Genomic DNA, 17,090 nt, shown 5'->3' on the forward strand with positions numbered 1-17,090 from the left:
TGCTTTTTCGTCACTTTCCTGCATCCCCTTGCCCTCTGCCTCACTCCCAAAACCATCTTCACATGTGTTGTTTGTGCTCCCACTCCACAATGGAGCCGGCGTCAGCTACGTCAATCCTCCAGCTGCCAAACGTTCATTTCCATTTAAACACATCGTGTTTTAGCAAAGAAACGTGGACTAAGGAGGCACGGTGCATACACCAGCCTCCATTTATTACTCCAGGCTGACAGATTTTTTTTTAGCAGAGTCTTGTTTTTCTCCTCTGAAGGAAAGCTTGTTTCCATAGAAGGATTTCCCCTCTTTGTGTTCTTGCTTCATTCACAGTTTTAGCGTTTACTTTTGCTTTTTATCTTTGCATAATCCTTGCTGTTTTAAGAATCTGACGAGACTCTGAACTAGAGTCCCTCACCCTCCCCTGTAAATATCTGTGGTTCACGCCAATAGTGGCTGACACATTTCCCTAGTTTTCCTTCACATCTTTGTCATGTGAAAAATGCTGGTAAATCATGTGGACAAGCCTCAGATGACTTGGTATTTGTTCATGGGACATTTTTCAAATCTTTCTGCCAAGATTTTGTGCAATAATCAGTTTATTTTAATGCAGTTCACGGAGAGAGGGTTCCCGTTCTGCATCGGCTGCACAACCACTGACCTGTCTGTAAGTCTAGCAAGGGTCTGGAGGTGGAGGGCCTCAATGCTTGGAAGGCCAGGAGGCCCTCTGCTCAGGGAACAGCTGTGCTCATGGAAGCAAGTGGCTGGCCTCCAGGACTAGCTCATGGAAGCAAGTGGCTGGCCTCCAGGACTAGCTCATAAGCAATGGGGAAACTAGGGTTGACAAATGCTTGGTGGAACAGCAAAAAAAGGGATGCCGTCGGGGTACCCCCAGCATGAGTGAGGGCAGGGGACTTTTCTTGTTTTGTTCATGATGTCCCCAGCACAGCTCAGATTGGCGTTCTGTAAATATTTGTGGAATGAATAAATGAATGAATCAGGTAGGATAGGGTACCACAAGAATCCCAATAAAATGGAGAGTTTTGAAAGGGATTAAATTGCTATTGTCATGTATAATTTTACTAGAAAATATTTGTCATTCTACTGAAACACCAGGATGGTGGGGTCTAGAGAAAAAAATACTAGTCACAATTTTTTTTTTTCCATATAAGATAAACCAAAGCAAGGAACTTCATTTTTTAAAATTTATTTTTAAATTTTAAATGTTTTTTTTTCTGGGTACACAGTAGGTGTATATATTTATGGGGTGCATGAGATGCTTTGATGCAGGCATGCAATGTGAGACAAGCACATCATGCAGAATGGGGCATCCATCCCCTCATGCATTTATTCTTTAATTACAAAAAATCCAATGATATGCTTTAAGATATTTTAAAAATATACAGTTAAGCTATTATTGACTATAGTCACCCTATTGTGCTATCAAATAGTAGGTCTTATTCCTTCTATTTTTTTTTTTTTTTGTATCCATTAACAATCCCAACCTCCCCGCCAACCCTCACTACCCTTCCCAGCCTCTGGTAACCATCCTGTTACTCTCTATGTCTATGAGTTCAATTGATTGGATTTTTAGATCCCACATAATGGGGACTTCAGGCAAAAAACTGATGCCTACTATGTGCCAAACATGGTGGTAAGTAGGAGGTGAGAAACCGACAACTTGTATATATAACGCTAAACGCCTGGAGTTATTATGTATGCAAACATACAGAGTTACAATAATTCAGCACTTGCCGCATGCCAGACACTATGTAATTCTTCTACTACCATTAAGATGTTGTAGCATTATTATTTCCATGTTACAGATTTAGAAACTGAAGCTCTCAGACATTAAAAAAAAAAACAAAGCTGACACGGTGAAACCCCGTCTCTACTAAAAAATACGAAAACTTAGCCGGGCGAGGTGGCGGGCGCCTGTAGTCCCAGCTACTCGGGAGGCTGAGGCAGGAGAATGTCGTAAACCCGGGAGGTGGAGCTTGCAGTGAGCTGAGATCCGGCCACTGCACTCCAGCCTGGGCGACAGAGCGAGACTCCGTCTCAAAAAAAAAAAAAAAAAACCCCAGCTCAATATAAGGTAACCTTGAAAATAACATGACACTCGAATTTTCCAATGAAAAAATTACCCTCTTCCAGAGATTTTTGGCTAATCTGAATTAAAAAGCTTTTAGAAATGACAGCACAAAATCTCATACACATTGTTCAAAATAAGAAACCTACCAAGGTCACTGACTTAATTTTTCCTTTGGTCAAAAGAAGAAGAGACAGAAATAAATTTTCGAATTTATTTCTCAGAGAATAGCTGTGCCCACTGATCAAACTTAATGTAATCTTTGGGAGTTACAGTTACCAATTTGAATAATGTTACTCCATGACAATTAATTAGCAGGTAATGTTATTTCCATCTGAGACGTTATTAAATTTTAGAAAGTCTAGATGTCTCCAAGTGGGCTTCTTAGAGATAACTCTGAAAGGATGTTTAATGGTAACGAAACACAGGGTAGGATTTTACTGTGGGAATGTTTTCAGGCTTCCATTTTATCTAGCAGCTTTCCTCTGAATGGCTTTACTGTTTAGCACTCAGTGTCACGTGTGCTCTCTCTCTCTCTCTCTATATATATATATAAATATACACACACACACACACACACACACATATATATATATATATATATATGAGATACTGAGTCTTGCTCTGTTGCCCAGGCTGGAGTGCAGTGGTGTGATCTTGGGTCACTGCAGCCTCCTCCTCCTCCTGAGTTCAAGTGATTCTCCTGCCTCAGTCTCCCAAGTAGCTGGGACTACAGGCACACGCCACCACACCCAGGTAATTTTTGTATTTTTATTAGGGACAGGGTTTCGCCATGTTGCCCAGGCTAGTCTTGAACTCCTAAGCGCGCGTCATCCACCCACCTAGGCCTCCCAAAGTGCTGGAATTACAGGTGTGAGAAACTGCAGTCCCTATACTTACATCAACAGCCTCTCTTAGAGGCCTGGAGTTTCTTTATGATATGGTTTGGCAGTGTCCCCACCCAAATCTCATCTTTAATTGTAGTTTCCGTAATTCCCACATGTTGTGGGAGGGCCCTGGTGGGAGATCACTGCATCATAGGGGTGGTTCCCCCCATACTGTTCTCATGGTAGTGAGTAAGTCTCACGAGATCTGATGGTTTGATAAGAGGAAACCCCTTTGGCTTTGTTCTCATTCTCTCGTCTGCTGCGATGTAAGATGTGCATTTCACCCCCCACCGTGGTTGTGAGGCCTCCACAACCATGTGGAACTGTGAGTCCATTATAAATTACCCAATCTTGAGTATGTCTTTATCAGCAGTGTGAAAACGGACTAATACAACCAGCAATGCTAAAAAGGAAAAATACACTTTCAAGACCACAGATAAGATTTTATTTGCTGGGTCTGAATCAGATACACAGACCCCAGACAAATCTAAGGCTAAGTGAAAGAATACGAGAAGAAACAGATTTTCCAAGGAAGGAATGTGAGACCTATAGCATTTTTCTTCCAGGGATGTAAATAGTGTGATCATCAGACATCTACTATCTATCAATTTCATTCAATACACATATTTCAAATGTCTTTATCATGATTAGAGCCAGCCATTTTTGAGCCAACTAACCATTTTCTGAAGTCTTTGTCCTATCTACTTTGTTTTCTCCATAGAAACACACATGAAAGTAAACACAGCCCCTTCCTCCACTACACTTCTTAAGTAGCTGCATATTACTCCAGAATTTATTACCAATTCTCTAAATTGAACATCGGGTTATTTCCTAATGCTCAATATTACAAAGGACATTGAAATGAACATCCCTATGACGAAGCTTCTACACATGATCTTAATGATTTCCATAGAATACTGTTATGTGCATGTGCCTAAGGTCTTTAATACACATTGCCAAACTCTCCAGAAAGATCATGTTATAGTTAAGGTCAACTTTTCACTATGTTTCCTGGTATCATCATTGCCACATTTGCCAGGATTTGGCTGTAACACTCAATAATTTTTTTTCAAAACCATTTTCATTATAGTATATAAGAAGCAAAGTAGGTAAAGTACACAAGCTAAAGTATACAGTCTGATGAATTTTTACATAGGTATGCCTCTGTAACACCACTTGTATCAAAATACAGAATATTTCCAACACCCAGAATGTTTCATTATGACTCTTCCAAATCAGTACTTCCCAGCCCCACCCTGGCATAAGGGGTAATCTTTTTTTTTTTTTTAACTTCCTTCCATAACCATTAAGTTTTACCTCTTCCTGAACTTCATAAAAGTACTCTTTTTTTTTTTTAAAGTACTCTTTTAGTGTCTAGCTTATTTCACCCAACATGATAGCTTCGAAATTCATCCATGTTCCTGAATGTTCCATTAGTTTATTATATTTTAATTAGTTCATTATTTGTATTGCTATGAAGTATTTCACTGTATAGGAAGCACCACATTTTATTGTATCCATTCCTCTGTTGATACCCACTTGGATTATTAATTAGTTTGGGGCTGTCAGGAATAAGGCTGATATGGACACTATTGTGCATGTCTTTTAGAAGACACATGTACACATTTCTCTTGGTTGTATACCTAGTAGTGGAACTGCTATACATGGGGTGAGTATACGTTTAGCTTCAGTGGAAATTGCTGGTTTTTCAAAATGGCTGAACCAACTTAAATTCCCACCACCAATAATGTGTGAGAGTTTCAGTTATTTCACATAATTACCAACATACTGCCTAAACCTTAAGGTACTTGGTAGATATATGACATGACAGTCTTTACATGTTCAACTTTTATATCAGTAATTTATTCTAGATTTTAGCTGTAGTACACAGACTACAATAATAAGGGAGGAAGTTTAGTCAGTTGATTTAAGTGGTTGATCCTAGGTAAAGAGGGTCCCAATTATCCTGGTTAGCATGTCTGAGACCATCCAAAACAAGGGTCCCCCACCCCGGGGCCATGGGCTGATGTTGGGAGCTGGGCTACATAGCAGGAGGTGAGCGGCAGGCGAGCGAGCAAGTGAGCGAGCAAGTGAAGCTTCATCTGTATTTACAGCTGCTGCCCATCACTCACATTACCACCTTAGCTCCGCCTCCCGTCAGATCAGAGGCAGCATTAGATTCTCATACGAGCACGAAACCTATTATGAACTGTGCACGCGAGGGATCTAGGTTGGGCGCTCTTTACAAGAATGTAATGCTGGAGGATCTGTCACTGTCTTCCGTCCCCCCGAGATGGGACTGTCTAGTTGCATGAAAACAAAGTCAGGGCTCCCACTGATTCTACATTATGGTGAGTTGTATAATTATTTCATTATATATTATAATGTAATAATAATAGAAATAAAATGCACAATAAATGTAATATACTTTACTCATCCCCAAACTATCCCTTCCCCCCAACCTGCCCACTGTCTGAAAAATTATCTTCCATAAAACTGGTCCCTGGTGCCAAAAAGGTGGGGGACTGTTGATCTAAAGTGCAAAAATGTCAAAGAAAAATCCATATGACATTTCAAGTCAAGTTATTCACCTCCAAGATGAACCTCTAAGATGTGACTATCTATAATATGCCACAGAGTCAACAATCTAAAGAAAGATACAGGCATCTGTATCTCAAATCTAATTTAAGAGGGTCTATGTTACTCGCACATTAAGACTTCTCATCTCAATGAGAAGTCTCAAAAATTGTTTAAAAATCTATTAAAAATTATAATAAGGCCTATAAAAGCTTTAGACTTAACCTAGTTGAGACCTTTCATGTCCCTGAGAAGCATGTATTACTGTGTTCATTTTATAAATAAGTGAACTGAGGTTTTTTAAGAGATATGGCTACTGATACAGTCAATCAGTCTCAAAGGCTATGTAGAAGAACCAGTTTCAATTCTTTGTCCTCCAACTAATCCATTGCCAGACTCTTTCCAAATGCACACTTACAAAAAGTAATTTGTAACCGATTACCTGGAAGATCTAGCCATCCGTTAAACAGCTGGAGCCAAGGAGAATGTCAGAATCTGCATGAATGCGAAGAAGTGTGCAAAACTGAATTTGCGATCTGCCCCACCATTTCCTGGGCATGCCCAGGGTGGCAGCGGTGCTGATCCCTTCCACCTGCCCCTCGAGATCCACCCCACCTTCTCTGGGAGTCCATTGTACATGGCTGCATCCATGGACATGGCTTCCAGCTGGGCTCGCCCCTGAGGAGCAGCAGCAGGGGAAAGGAGAGAGAAGAGGGAGGCTGGGGTACTTATTTCCCTTGTTCCCTTCTCTGTGGCTCACTGTGGGCTGGCTCCATCCTCTAACGGAAGGGCACAGCTTGGGGTCAGGAAGCCCCCTCCACAGAGCCTTTTCGCCCCCAGGTTTGGGTAAGTACTTCCTTCCCTCCTCAGGTCTTGGGCTGGTGTTAGCCCTTCTGTGACTAACCTGAAGGAGCTCTGCAATGATCTGCATTTTCTCTCTACCTTTGTAAGAAGTTACTTCATTAATGCTTTTCAGATGATCTAATTTGGGTATATCATCTGTTTCCTATTTGGGCTCTAGGTGATACTGTAGTCTTGTCAAAGCCCGGGGCTGAAGCCATCATAATAAATGAAAAGAAGGGCTCCATTGGAAATATCATGAATGACATGTCTAGTCTTAGGAGGTCTGGAGGAGGAAAAAGGAATGAATGAGCTTTTCCCTACTGACTCATAAACCACCTAAGAAGAGTTGGTGTTCTCCCCAGCACTGCTGCTATATAGCAAGGGGAGGGTGGGAAGAGGAAGAAGGAGGCAAAGGGCCACATACTGAGCACTTACTATGTGCCACGTGCAGTACAGGACTTTCACACACATCATGTGATCACATGCTGTGTAATCTTGTTTCGACTGTAACCTCTCTTTGTCCCAGTTTTTCATCTGTAAAATGAGAATAATAGTAGGATCTATTTTGTAGCATTGAGATAATTAAATGAGATAATACCTCTAAAGTGGCTAACACAAGACATCACATGTTCAATAAATATTAGCTATTAATAATGATGGTGATGACAACAGTAATGATTTTAAAAGTCTTATAATAATCTTCTAAAGTAGGTATTATTTTGCCCATTTTAAAAAGGAAACTAAGGCTCCACTGGTGATGTCACAAAGAAGAGGCAGAAGGGAAATTAATCTGAATCCTGACAGCAAATCTTTATCTATTTCACCATCACCACATCACCCTGCCCCTCAGTTGCCTCCCATGTGCCACAATTCACAGTCTATATAAGGGATGACATATATGTGACCCATGTGCTGTAATACTCTTCTCCCAGATGAGTGACGGACAACGGTCCTCTTTCGAGTTGACTCTCAGAATGCCTCCTAACACACTACCTGTCTTAGTCCTTTTTCTGCTGCAGTAACAGAATATCACAGACTGGGTAATTTATAAAGATCAGAAGTTTATTTGGCTCATGGTTCTGGAGGCTGGAAAGTCCAAGACTATGGCAACAGCAACTGGCCAGGGTCATCACCTAGGTATCATGTGGCAAGGAAGCAAGCACAAAGGAAACAGAAAAAGGAGGACAAATGCATCCTTTTATCAGGAACCCATTCCTACAATAGCAGCATTAACAGTCAGGAGGGTAGATCCCTCATGGCCTAATAAGCTCTTAAAGGCCTCACCTCTTAATACTGTTACAGTGGCAATTAAGTGCCCAACACATAAACTTTTGGGGGACACATTCAAACCACAGCACTACCTAAGCACCCAATAATAATCAATCCCAGTTGACCTGTGAGGTAAAGCTAATTTATCCTTGAGGAAAAACATTAATGCAGATGAACAGGACAAAGTCAGATTCAACCAAGACTGTGTGCTCCATAGATCAAAATTTTCTTTGTTCACACCAGTATCCCTAGGTCCCAGAACAACGCCTGATATGTAGAAAGCACTCAGTAAATACTTGCTGAATAAGTGAATGAATAAAAGGTATTATATAAAGACCCATGCCTTCAGGGAATTTACAGAGAATGAAGATAGACAAAAAGAACATAAACAGACTTAGTGCAAACTAGCCTAAGGTAGGTACCATAAAAGCATAGTCAGTTATGGGTAAAATAAGAAGAGAGGGAAGTCTGAATTAGTATGGGTAACAGTGTTTAAAAAAGAATATGGTGTTGCTGCTTTTAAGTTATCTTAATCTAAGCTCACCCTCTTCTCAGGCTGATATTCTAATAGGCCTGCTTTAACAAGCAGATGAAAATAATTTATAATTAGTAATACTATTTACCTTAAACTGTTTACAACTTAAGTTCATAAATCTCTTTAGAGAGAACAAATGGGACTTTCAACCCAATTCTGGGTGGGTCAGTGGGAATAAATGAGATCTTGAATTATTCGAACAAGAGCCCTAAGGTGCTATCACTTGTCCTTTTCTCACTGAAACCTAACAGGGGCCCACACAGAGACTTTCTCATCTTCCTTTGCTCTAACATGGAAATATCTTTTTTTTTTTTTTTTTAATTTTAAGAGTCATAGGCCAGGTGCTATGACTCACATCTATAATCTCAAGACTTTGTGATGCAGAGGCAGGAGGATAACTTGAGTCCAGGAGTTCAAGACCAGCTTGAGCAACATAGGGAAACATCATATCTATTAAAGATAAAAATGTAAAAACTTGGCCAGGTGTGGTGGTGCATGCCTGTAAGTCCCAGCCACTTGGGAGGCTAAGGTGGGAGGATCACTTGAACCCAGGAGTTTGAGGATGAAGTGACCTACAGTCACACCACTGCACTCCAGCCTGGGCAACAGACCAAGATCTCATCTCAAAAAAAAGTAATACTTGTTCTAAAAAGTTCCCAAAACACAAAAGTTGAGACAGCAGAGAGTGAAAGCAAACCACCAACTTATCCCCAACCCAAATGACAACAGGCGTCAGCAGACTACGGCCTGTGGCCAAAGCCAGTCTGCACCTATTTTTATATAGCCTGTGAGCTTAGGATTGTTTTTATACTTTTAAATGACTGAAGACAGGAATAATATTATGTGATATGTGAAAATTATACAAAATTCAATGTTCAATGTCCATAAAGTTTTGGTAGCACATGGCCACGTCCATCCCTTTATATATAATCTGTGGCTACTTTCAAGTCAGAGCTGCAGGGTTGAGTAGCACCCCTCCCTGATCTAAAAGAATAGATTATTTGGCCTTGCTAAAAAACACTTCTCTTTCTAACTCATCATCTCTTTTCTTTCTTTTTGAGACAGAGTCTCACTCTGTTGCCTAGATTGGAGTGCAGTGACGTGATCTCAGCCCACTGCAACCTCTGCCTCCCAGGTTCAAGCAATTCTCCTGCCTCAGCCTCCCAAGTAGCTGGGATTACAGGTGTGCACCACCACACTTGGCTAACTTTTTTATATTTTTAGTGCAGAGGGGGTTTCATAATGTTGTCCAGGCTGGTCTCGAACTTCTGACCTCAGGTGATCCATGCGTCTTGGCCTTGCAAAGTGCTGGGATTACAGGTGTAAGCCACTGTGCCCAGCCCTAACTCACCATCTCTTATTCATCCATCTTTACGTCAAACAAATTGTGTAATATAACACCTCCCATTTGTCAATCTGCTTTTTTTTTTTTCACTTAACTATTTACTGTGGCTGTCATACTCCGATCAGGTTGCTATAAAAGAATGCCCATGGATTGGGTGGCTTCTACACGACAGAAATTTATTTCTTACAGTTCTGGAGGCTGGGAAGTTCAAGATCAAAGCATTGGCAGACTCAGTTGTCTGGTAGGACCTGCTTCCTCATAGATAGAGCCTTCTTGTTGCATCCTCATGTGGTGGAAGGGGCAAACAAGCTCCACCCAGCCTAATCCCACTTATGAGGGCTCTACCCTCTTGACCTAATCACCTCCCAAAGGTCCCACCTCCTAATACCATTGCACTGGGGATTAAGTTTCAATATATGAATTGACCGGGGGTGGAGGCACACAAACATTCAGACTAGAGTAGTGCCCATCATTCTTTAGGTTTTCATAGAATAATCAACTTTCTAATACATATGTCAATATCACCCATATCCCTATCAAGTTTCTTACAAGCATTTCATGACCAGCCATGCATTCAAAAGCATGTCTTCCCTACCTCACTTATCTTGCTTGGGAAACAGCACAGAGAGTACATACTGCAAAGGGCTCAGAAGAAATGGGAGCTATAACCTTATGACTTCCCTTTGCAGTAAACACATGACCCTGGTAATCAGTCACTGTCCAACTTGGCTGGTCCAGTGTGGTGGAACATACCCTGGGTGACTGTGCAGTTTGGTTGGGATAATATTTGCCAAGCAAATGTCTTGGGTAAGTGGGGAGCCCCAACCAGAAATGTGAGATGGTAGTCTTCTGCTCATTTAGCAATGTGAAGAATTAACTTTAGACTGCATAGTTTTCATACCTAATTTCTAGCAACTCACAGATTCACAGAGAAACTGATTTTACATTGGCTTACTTCCTACAATTATTTTGATGTCACTTTGTTGATATTCTACTAGCAAATGTGTTTTTTCCCTAGAAAGTTTCAATTTGGTCAGCAAATGTGTACTACTATAGGTGGTCTTTGGTATTTGCTTTAGTGAGGATAGAGAAAATAACATTTGTAGCATGCGAAAATAATTCCTGGAGTGATTTCCAGGAATGGCTTGAATTAAAAGTTAATTTTTGCTAGGAGAAACTTTCTATGATAGCACTAAAATTAAAGAAAGCAAAAACATTTTTTGATCTTACATATGATTCTAATGTATGTTAGTTAAGCAAAATTGGCTGGTGTTCCAGGTACTGCTATATAATATGCCATCCCAAAAATTGGTGGCCTAAGACAATACTAGTCATTTACTTTTCTCATGAAATCTGCAATTCGAGCAGTGCTCAGCGGGAACAGCTCATCTCTGCTCTATGGGGCATTAACTGGGGTCATTCAATTGAGGCTGGAGGATCCACTTCCAAGATGGCTCTCTCACATGGTTGGCAAGTTGCTGCTGGCTGTGGGCTGGGAGCTAAGCTGGGCTGTCAGCCAGTGTCCACATTTCCTTTCCATGTGGACCTCTCTATGGGCTTCTCACAGCCTGGCAACTGGATTCTAAGAGTCAGTATTCAAAGAAACCAAGGCAGACGCTACAAATCTTCTTCCAGTCTAACTCGTAAGTCAAGCAGTGTCATCTCCACTGCATTCTACCAGTTAAGCAAATTGTTAAGACCAGCCCAAAGTCAAGGGGAGGATAATAAGATCCCACATCTCAATGAAAGGAGTTGCAAATAATTCATGACCACTTTTAATCTACCACAGCACATAAAACAAACAATATAAATGAATCTCTGAAACTCATGGTTTGGATATTGAAGTGGCAAAGAAAAGCCAAGAGTAGAATTAGAGTCTCTCATGGTTGGACTAACTCTCTTGACAGGAAGGAAGACACAATGGTCAAGAGCACAGGCCGAGGCCGGGCGCCATGGCTCACTCACACCTGTAATCCCAGCACTTTGGAGGCCGAGACGGGTGGATCATCTGAGGTCAGGAGGTCGAGACCAGCCTGGCCAACATGGTGAAACCCCATCTCTACTAAAAATACAAAAATTGGCCAGGCATGGTGGCACACGCCTGTAATCCCAGCTACTCAAGAGGCTGAAGCAGCAGAATCGCTTGGACCTGGGAGGCGGAGCTTGCAGCGAGCCGAGATCATGCCACTGCACTCCAGCCTGGGCAACAGAGCGAGACTCCGTCTCCAAAAAAAAAAAAAAGAAAAGAAAAAGTATAGTCGACCCAAGTGTGACTCCTATGTTCTGTCGTGTACCAGCTGAATGACCATAGACAAACTGTCCTTTCGGATATCTTAATCTACTAAATGGGGAAAATAATGATGTCCACTGCAGGGTTTATCCAGAGAAATCAAGATTCTGCTTTTTAATTAACTTTAAAATTTTTTTAACCTGGTATATAACGTGCTCATAGAAAATTGCAAAATAAGTGCTCTGTGAAGTTTTACTAACTGAATAGACTTAGCTGACTACCACCCAGACCAAGACATGGAACACAGGAAGGACTGGGAACAATAGGGAGTGGGGACAATAGGGAATGGGGAAGGGGAGTAGGAAACAAGAGAGGGTGCTGGAGACTTCAGCAAACAGGAGACTGCAGATTCTTGGCTCTTGCCAGTAATAAAGGTGGGATGTGTAGATTACGCAAAACATGGCAGACGGCCAGACTTAGTCCACAGACCCCTGTTTGGAACCTTGTGAATAGGAGGTGTCAGCCGCTTGAAGAAGTGGTGACGGTCTGGAATAGTGCTAAGGGGTGGGAAGATGGAGGTGCGTGAAGAACAAAAAGGGAATGTCAGCATAAGAGAGGTTGACATTGCAGGTATAGCTGAGCATGGCAGGGATAATGGGCATAGGGTTAACTAGGCTCAAGGTTCCAGAAGGAATCTTGGTGTGAAGCTGTCCTAATACAGGAAGAAGCCTACCAGGTGCTGGGAATGGCTTAGACAAACTTCTTGCCACAATGCCAAGTGATCACCCTTCCTAGGTGTCACCTATTTAATCACTAAAACATCATAAGGAGCTCCCCCCCGCCCATGTACAACTGTGCTCAGTCTTTCTCCCCCTCTCCTTTTGCTCATTCCCACATACAGTAAGACGTTTGTTTTCTCTCCTTTGCTCACTTTGTCTTGCTTTTGTAAATATTGTCCCTCTGCGTAGAGTTCCTAAAATTCTCTCTTTTATGAAACGTCTTGCAGCGCACATACTGTTGAAAGATTTCGGTACTTCAAATCCTTTTTGGAAAGAGGCAGATACAAATGAGAAACATGAAAAGTGAAGTCTTGTTCACAACTCTGGCTCTGAAATCCAAGGTATCTGGTAGACCTCTTGAAATAATCCCAAGCCCTCCTCACCTTGGCTATGGCAGGCAGTTTAAGAAGAGGCTTATGGATACTCAAGAGTGGTGGGAGGCGGGGAAATCTGGGATCATTAGCAACTAACTGGGTGACTGGCAGATCTGGAGATGACAGCCCATGGCATGCAGTTGGCAAGGGTAACATCAAGAAGAAGACTGACTTATTTAGAAATATTTAGATCAAACTCCTATCTGAACATTAAAATATCCCTGCACCTTACTACATCAGACAGCACACAATAAGCATTTCAGTTTAGTGCTTGGCAAAGAGCAGGTGCTCTAAACCTTTTCCCCTTGCTCACTCCTTTCCTTTCTTCTCCTACTCTGTCAGGCTGTATATGGTTACATGAAGCCTTATTTACTTAGGGACCCTGCTGGCTACAGTCAGTTCTTCTTCTCAAGCTCTGCCCCTGGCCTGATCCGAACTACATGACCACACTGGTTTTCAATTGACTTTGGAAGAAAGATGATTTTTGAATCATTTCATTCATGTGTGAAAGGTGAAGTCTCTAGTTCAGAGATCTTGAGTGTCTTTGGAAATATGTTCCGCCTTTTATCATCCCTGCCTTTTATCATACTACCTTGGAGGCCGTACGATGGTGCAGCTGGTTAGTTCATGTGTGTGAACACTTTTTTATGTTCAGCGCATGTTCTATTGAAAGATCTAGGTACTTTACATATATTTGGAAAAAGACAAGATGTAAATTAATGAAATCAAGGGGAAGAAAATCCCATTTTCCACTGAAATCCCATTTTTCACCCTGTATTTGTAAGTATAGTGTTGTTTTTTTTTTAATTTTTATTTTTATGAAGCACTGTTTTGGGTATTTTAACTACTATAGCATAAAATAAAACGAAGGAACAATAACTATTTGCTGGCTTCTCTATAACACAGCTCTAGATTCTTCACACTGTGAATGAAAATTCTTAATAATTTAGGATGAACTATAATTTTTATTTAAGAAAGTCAGGATTATTTTGGAGAGGAAGCATACGGGTGGTGATGGGAACATGTTTCAGGCTCTACAAAAATAATAGTAATTTATGAGAGGACAGTTTACATCACTCAGAATTTAGCACTGAGAGTCCACATTTTGGTTTAGAATTAAAACATTTTCATTTACAGTTTAAAAGCATTTAAAATTTAGCATATGTTCTTTTAGAAGTGTACATGCACACATACAAGTTGTATAAACTGGACCATAAGAATGCATTTTGAAATTTTTTTTTCAAAAACTTAATGCAAGTCTTTCTATTATAATTGCTACATCTACAACACTGAAGCTAACCAGTGTCTGTTTATTGTTAGATGTTATCATCGGTTCTTTACGATTTTAAACAATGCTTAGATGGTCATTCTTTACATATATCTTTATATGCCTGTCCCATTATTCCCTTAGAATAATCTCTAGAAGTGGACTGACTGAAACAAAGGATAAATACATTTTAAAGTCTGGAATATATGTGTCAAGCTGCCCTCCCCCTAAATTATGTTGATCTATAATCCCGCCAGTGTACTCTTCCTCATACCCTTGCCAGCATTGGTTCCTGTATTTCTTTGCTATCTTCACAAGTTTAATTATATATCTTTTGTTATTTGCAAAGTTTAATTTTTTTCACACGTGTATTGCCACCTGAATTTCTTCTTTGGTGAAGTGCCTGTTCATGACCTATGCAGGCGTGAGGTCTTGCCTGTGGTTTGATCCTACACTGATAAATTTCACACATTTCATATATTGTTAATGCACAGCAGACATCGCAGGCCTCTGATGAATGGCTGTGTGCATTTTTGAGGCAGTTCTGGCTGTAAAATACAAATAGGGAAGATAGAAAAAGGAATGACTCAAACAAAGCTCTTAGTTCTTGTCTGAAGTAAACAAAACATGTGCTCCAGTATATTTGGGTCAACACAACTAGCACTTCTAGCTAAAGAAAAAGGGCTAGCTCTGGCTGCTGAGTCACTTAAATCATGTTTCACTTGGCAACATGACTCTAAGTCCTTCTGCAAATAAAGAGGGGCTGATAGCTACTCCAACTCCAAGCAATGCATTAATGACAAAAAGATAAATTTACCCACACAGAAACATAGAAACAAGAGCAGGAGTCCAGCTATTTATACAAGTTCAATCACTATTTTATTTTTAATCCAGTTCATCTTTCTTTCTTAAATTAGAATTAAATGCCAAATGCTGTGAGGCTAGAGGTCATTTTAAACCAAACATCTGAAATCCAAAAGCCCTTTCTGGCCATTTTTCTTACTTCAACTGTTAAATGGTACATCACATTCATGGATATATCCCTAGTACCACAAGTTCATTATTTCCTATTGCAAGCCAGACTGCCTCCTATATTCTGTCATTTCCATCCACTCACATAGCTAACTTCCGAGGTAATCAGGCCAAAGACTTTGACAAAAATCTTTATTTCTCCTTCTCCCTTGACCTCCTTACCTAATCAACTGCCAAATACTGGAGATTTTTCTTAATGTTTTCTTACTATAAAGCTTTTATTGTAGAACAGCTTTAGATTTATAACAAAGTTGCAAAATTCACCTATTCTCCTAACCTAGGTCCCTGCAATATGAACATCTTACATGACCACAGTAGATTTGTCACAACCAAGGAACCGACACCAACACAGGACTATTGACTAAGCTCCACACTTTGTCCAGATGTCACCAGTTTTTCCCTAATGTCTTTTTTCTCTCCCAAGATCCCATGTCCAGGACACAACATGATGTTTAATCATGTCTCCTTAGTTTCCTCTGATCTGTGACTGTGGTTCAGACTTGCATTGGTTTTGATGGCCTTGACAGTTTTGAGGAATAGCGATCGGGTATATTGTAGACTCTCCCTAGGTCTACCTGGTCGTTTTCTCATGCTTAAGCTGGTGTCAATGGCTTTTCTGAAGGATGACTGCAGGGCTGGGGTGCCATCTTCATCAAATCCTATCAAGGGTGCATGCTATCAATGTGGCTCTCAACTGCTTCACTCACAACACTTCTAACACCAAATGTGGGGGTTTTTCCCCACACTAATTCTCCAGTTTTCTGTACAGCAGCCAGGTATCCTGTAATTCAATTCAATTCAGTTCTGACACTAACTACCTGGAGTTAACACAGAGCCCCAGAAGACTGCCCTGTTCCAGACACCAATTGCAAGTCCTGGGCCCTCCATACATCTTACTGGCTATAAATTGGGGGTCAGGGGAGTCCTAAAACTCCCTCCTCAGGGCTCACAGAACTAAGGAGAATACTTTCCTACTCTTACTTGTTTATTATAAAGGATACATGTGAGCAGCTCGAGAAAGAGGCACACGAGGTGAGGTCCAGAAGGGGCAGAGTGCAGAAGCTTCCACCCCTGTGGGGTTGGGATCTGCCCCATTCCTGGTACATGGATGCATTCATCAATCTGGAACCCTCAGAACCCTGTCCTTTAGGGTTTTTTAATGGAGCTTCCATAACAGAGGTATGATTGATTACATCATTGGCCATTGGTGATTAACTGAATCTCGACCCCTTCACCACTCCCTGAAAGAAGGGTGGCTGTTTTCATGTTGCTAATAAGGACATGCCTGAGACTGGGTAATTTATAAAGGAAAGAGTTGTAATTGGAACTCACAGTTCCATATGGCTGGGGAGGCCTCACAATCACAGCAGAAGAGCAAGGGACATCTTACATGGCAGCAGGCAAGAGAGAGCTTGTGCAGGGGAATTCCCCTTTATAAAACCATCAGATCTCATGAGAGTTATTCACTATCATGAGAACAGCATGGGAAAGACCTGTTCCCATGATTCAATTACCTCCCACCGTGTCCCTCCCACAACACGTGGGAATTGTGGGAGCTACAATTCAGGATGAGATTTGGGTGGAGACACAGCCAAACCATATCAGGGGCCCTGAAAGTTCCACTCTCTAAGTACATGGTTGGTTCCTTTGGCAACCAGCTCCATCCTGGAGCTATCTAGGGGCCCACCAAAGTCACCTCATTAGCAGAAACTCAGGTAAGGCTGAAGGGGCTTGTTATGAATAATAGAAAATGCTCCTATCATGCCTGTCACTCAGGAAATTCCAAGGGTTATAGAAGTTCTGTGTCAGGAACCCAGGGACAAAGACCAAATATTTCTTACTCTATCACGACTTAGCACTGATGATGTTGAC

General features: G+C 41.2%; 1 protein-coding gene across 4 annotated transcripts in view; it reads right to left on the minus strand.

Annotated features, from left to right (window-relative positions):
• The window catches only part of TMCC3 (transmembrane and coiled-coil domain family 3), a 310,576-nt gene that overhangs the window by 123,838 nt on the left and 169,648 nt on the right, over positions 1-17,090 (minus strand). Inside the window, exon 1 of one of the 4 annotated variants that reach the window (XR_002515785.2) lies at positions 6,823-8,494. The exons of 2 other annotated variants lie outside the window; for them this stretch is intronic. Coding sequence is in view for 1 of the 2 variants with exons in the window: in XM_017946121.3 (XP_017801610.1) it covers positions 6,823-6,921 (99 nt within the window). In the remaining variant the exon portion in view is untranslated. Of the gene's footprint in view, positions 1-6,822; positions 8,495-17,090 lie in introns of those variants that run through there. One more of the 4 variants, XM_017946121.3, reaches the window with a different exon arrangement.

This window comes from Papio anubis, chromosome 9 (genome assembly GCF_008728515.1).
Source record: "Papio anubis isolate 15944 chromosome 9, Panubis1.0, whole genome shotgun sequence".
Lineage (NCBI taxonomy): Eukaryota > Metazoa > Chordata > Mammalia > Primates > Cercopithecidae > Papio > Papio anubis.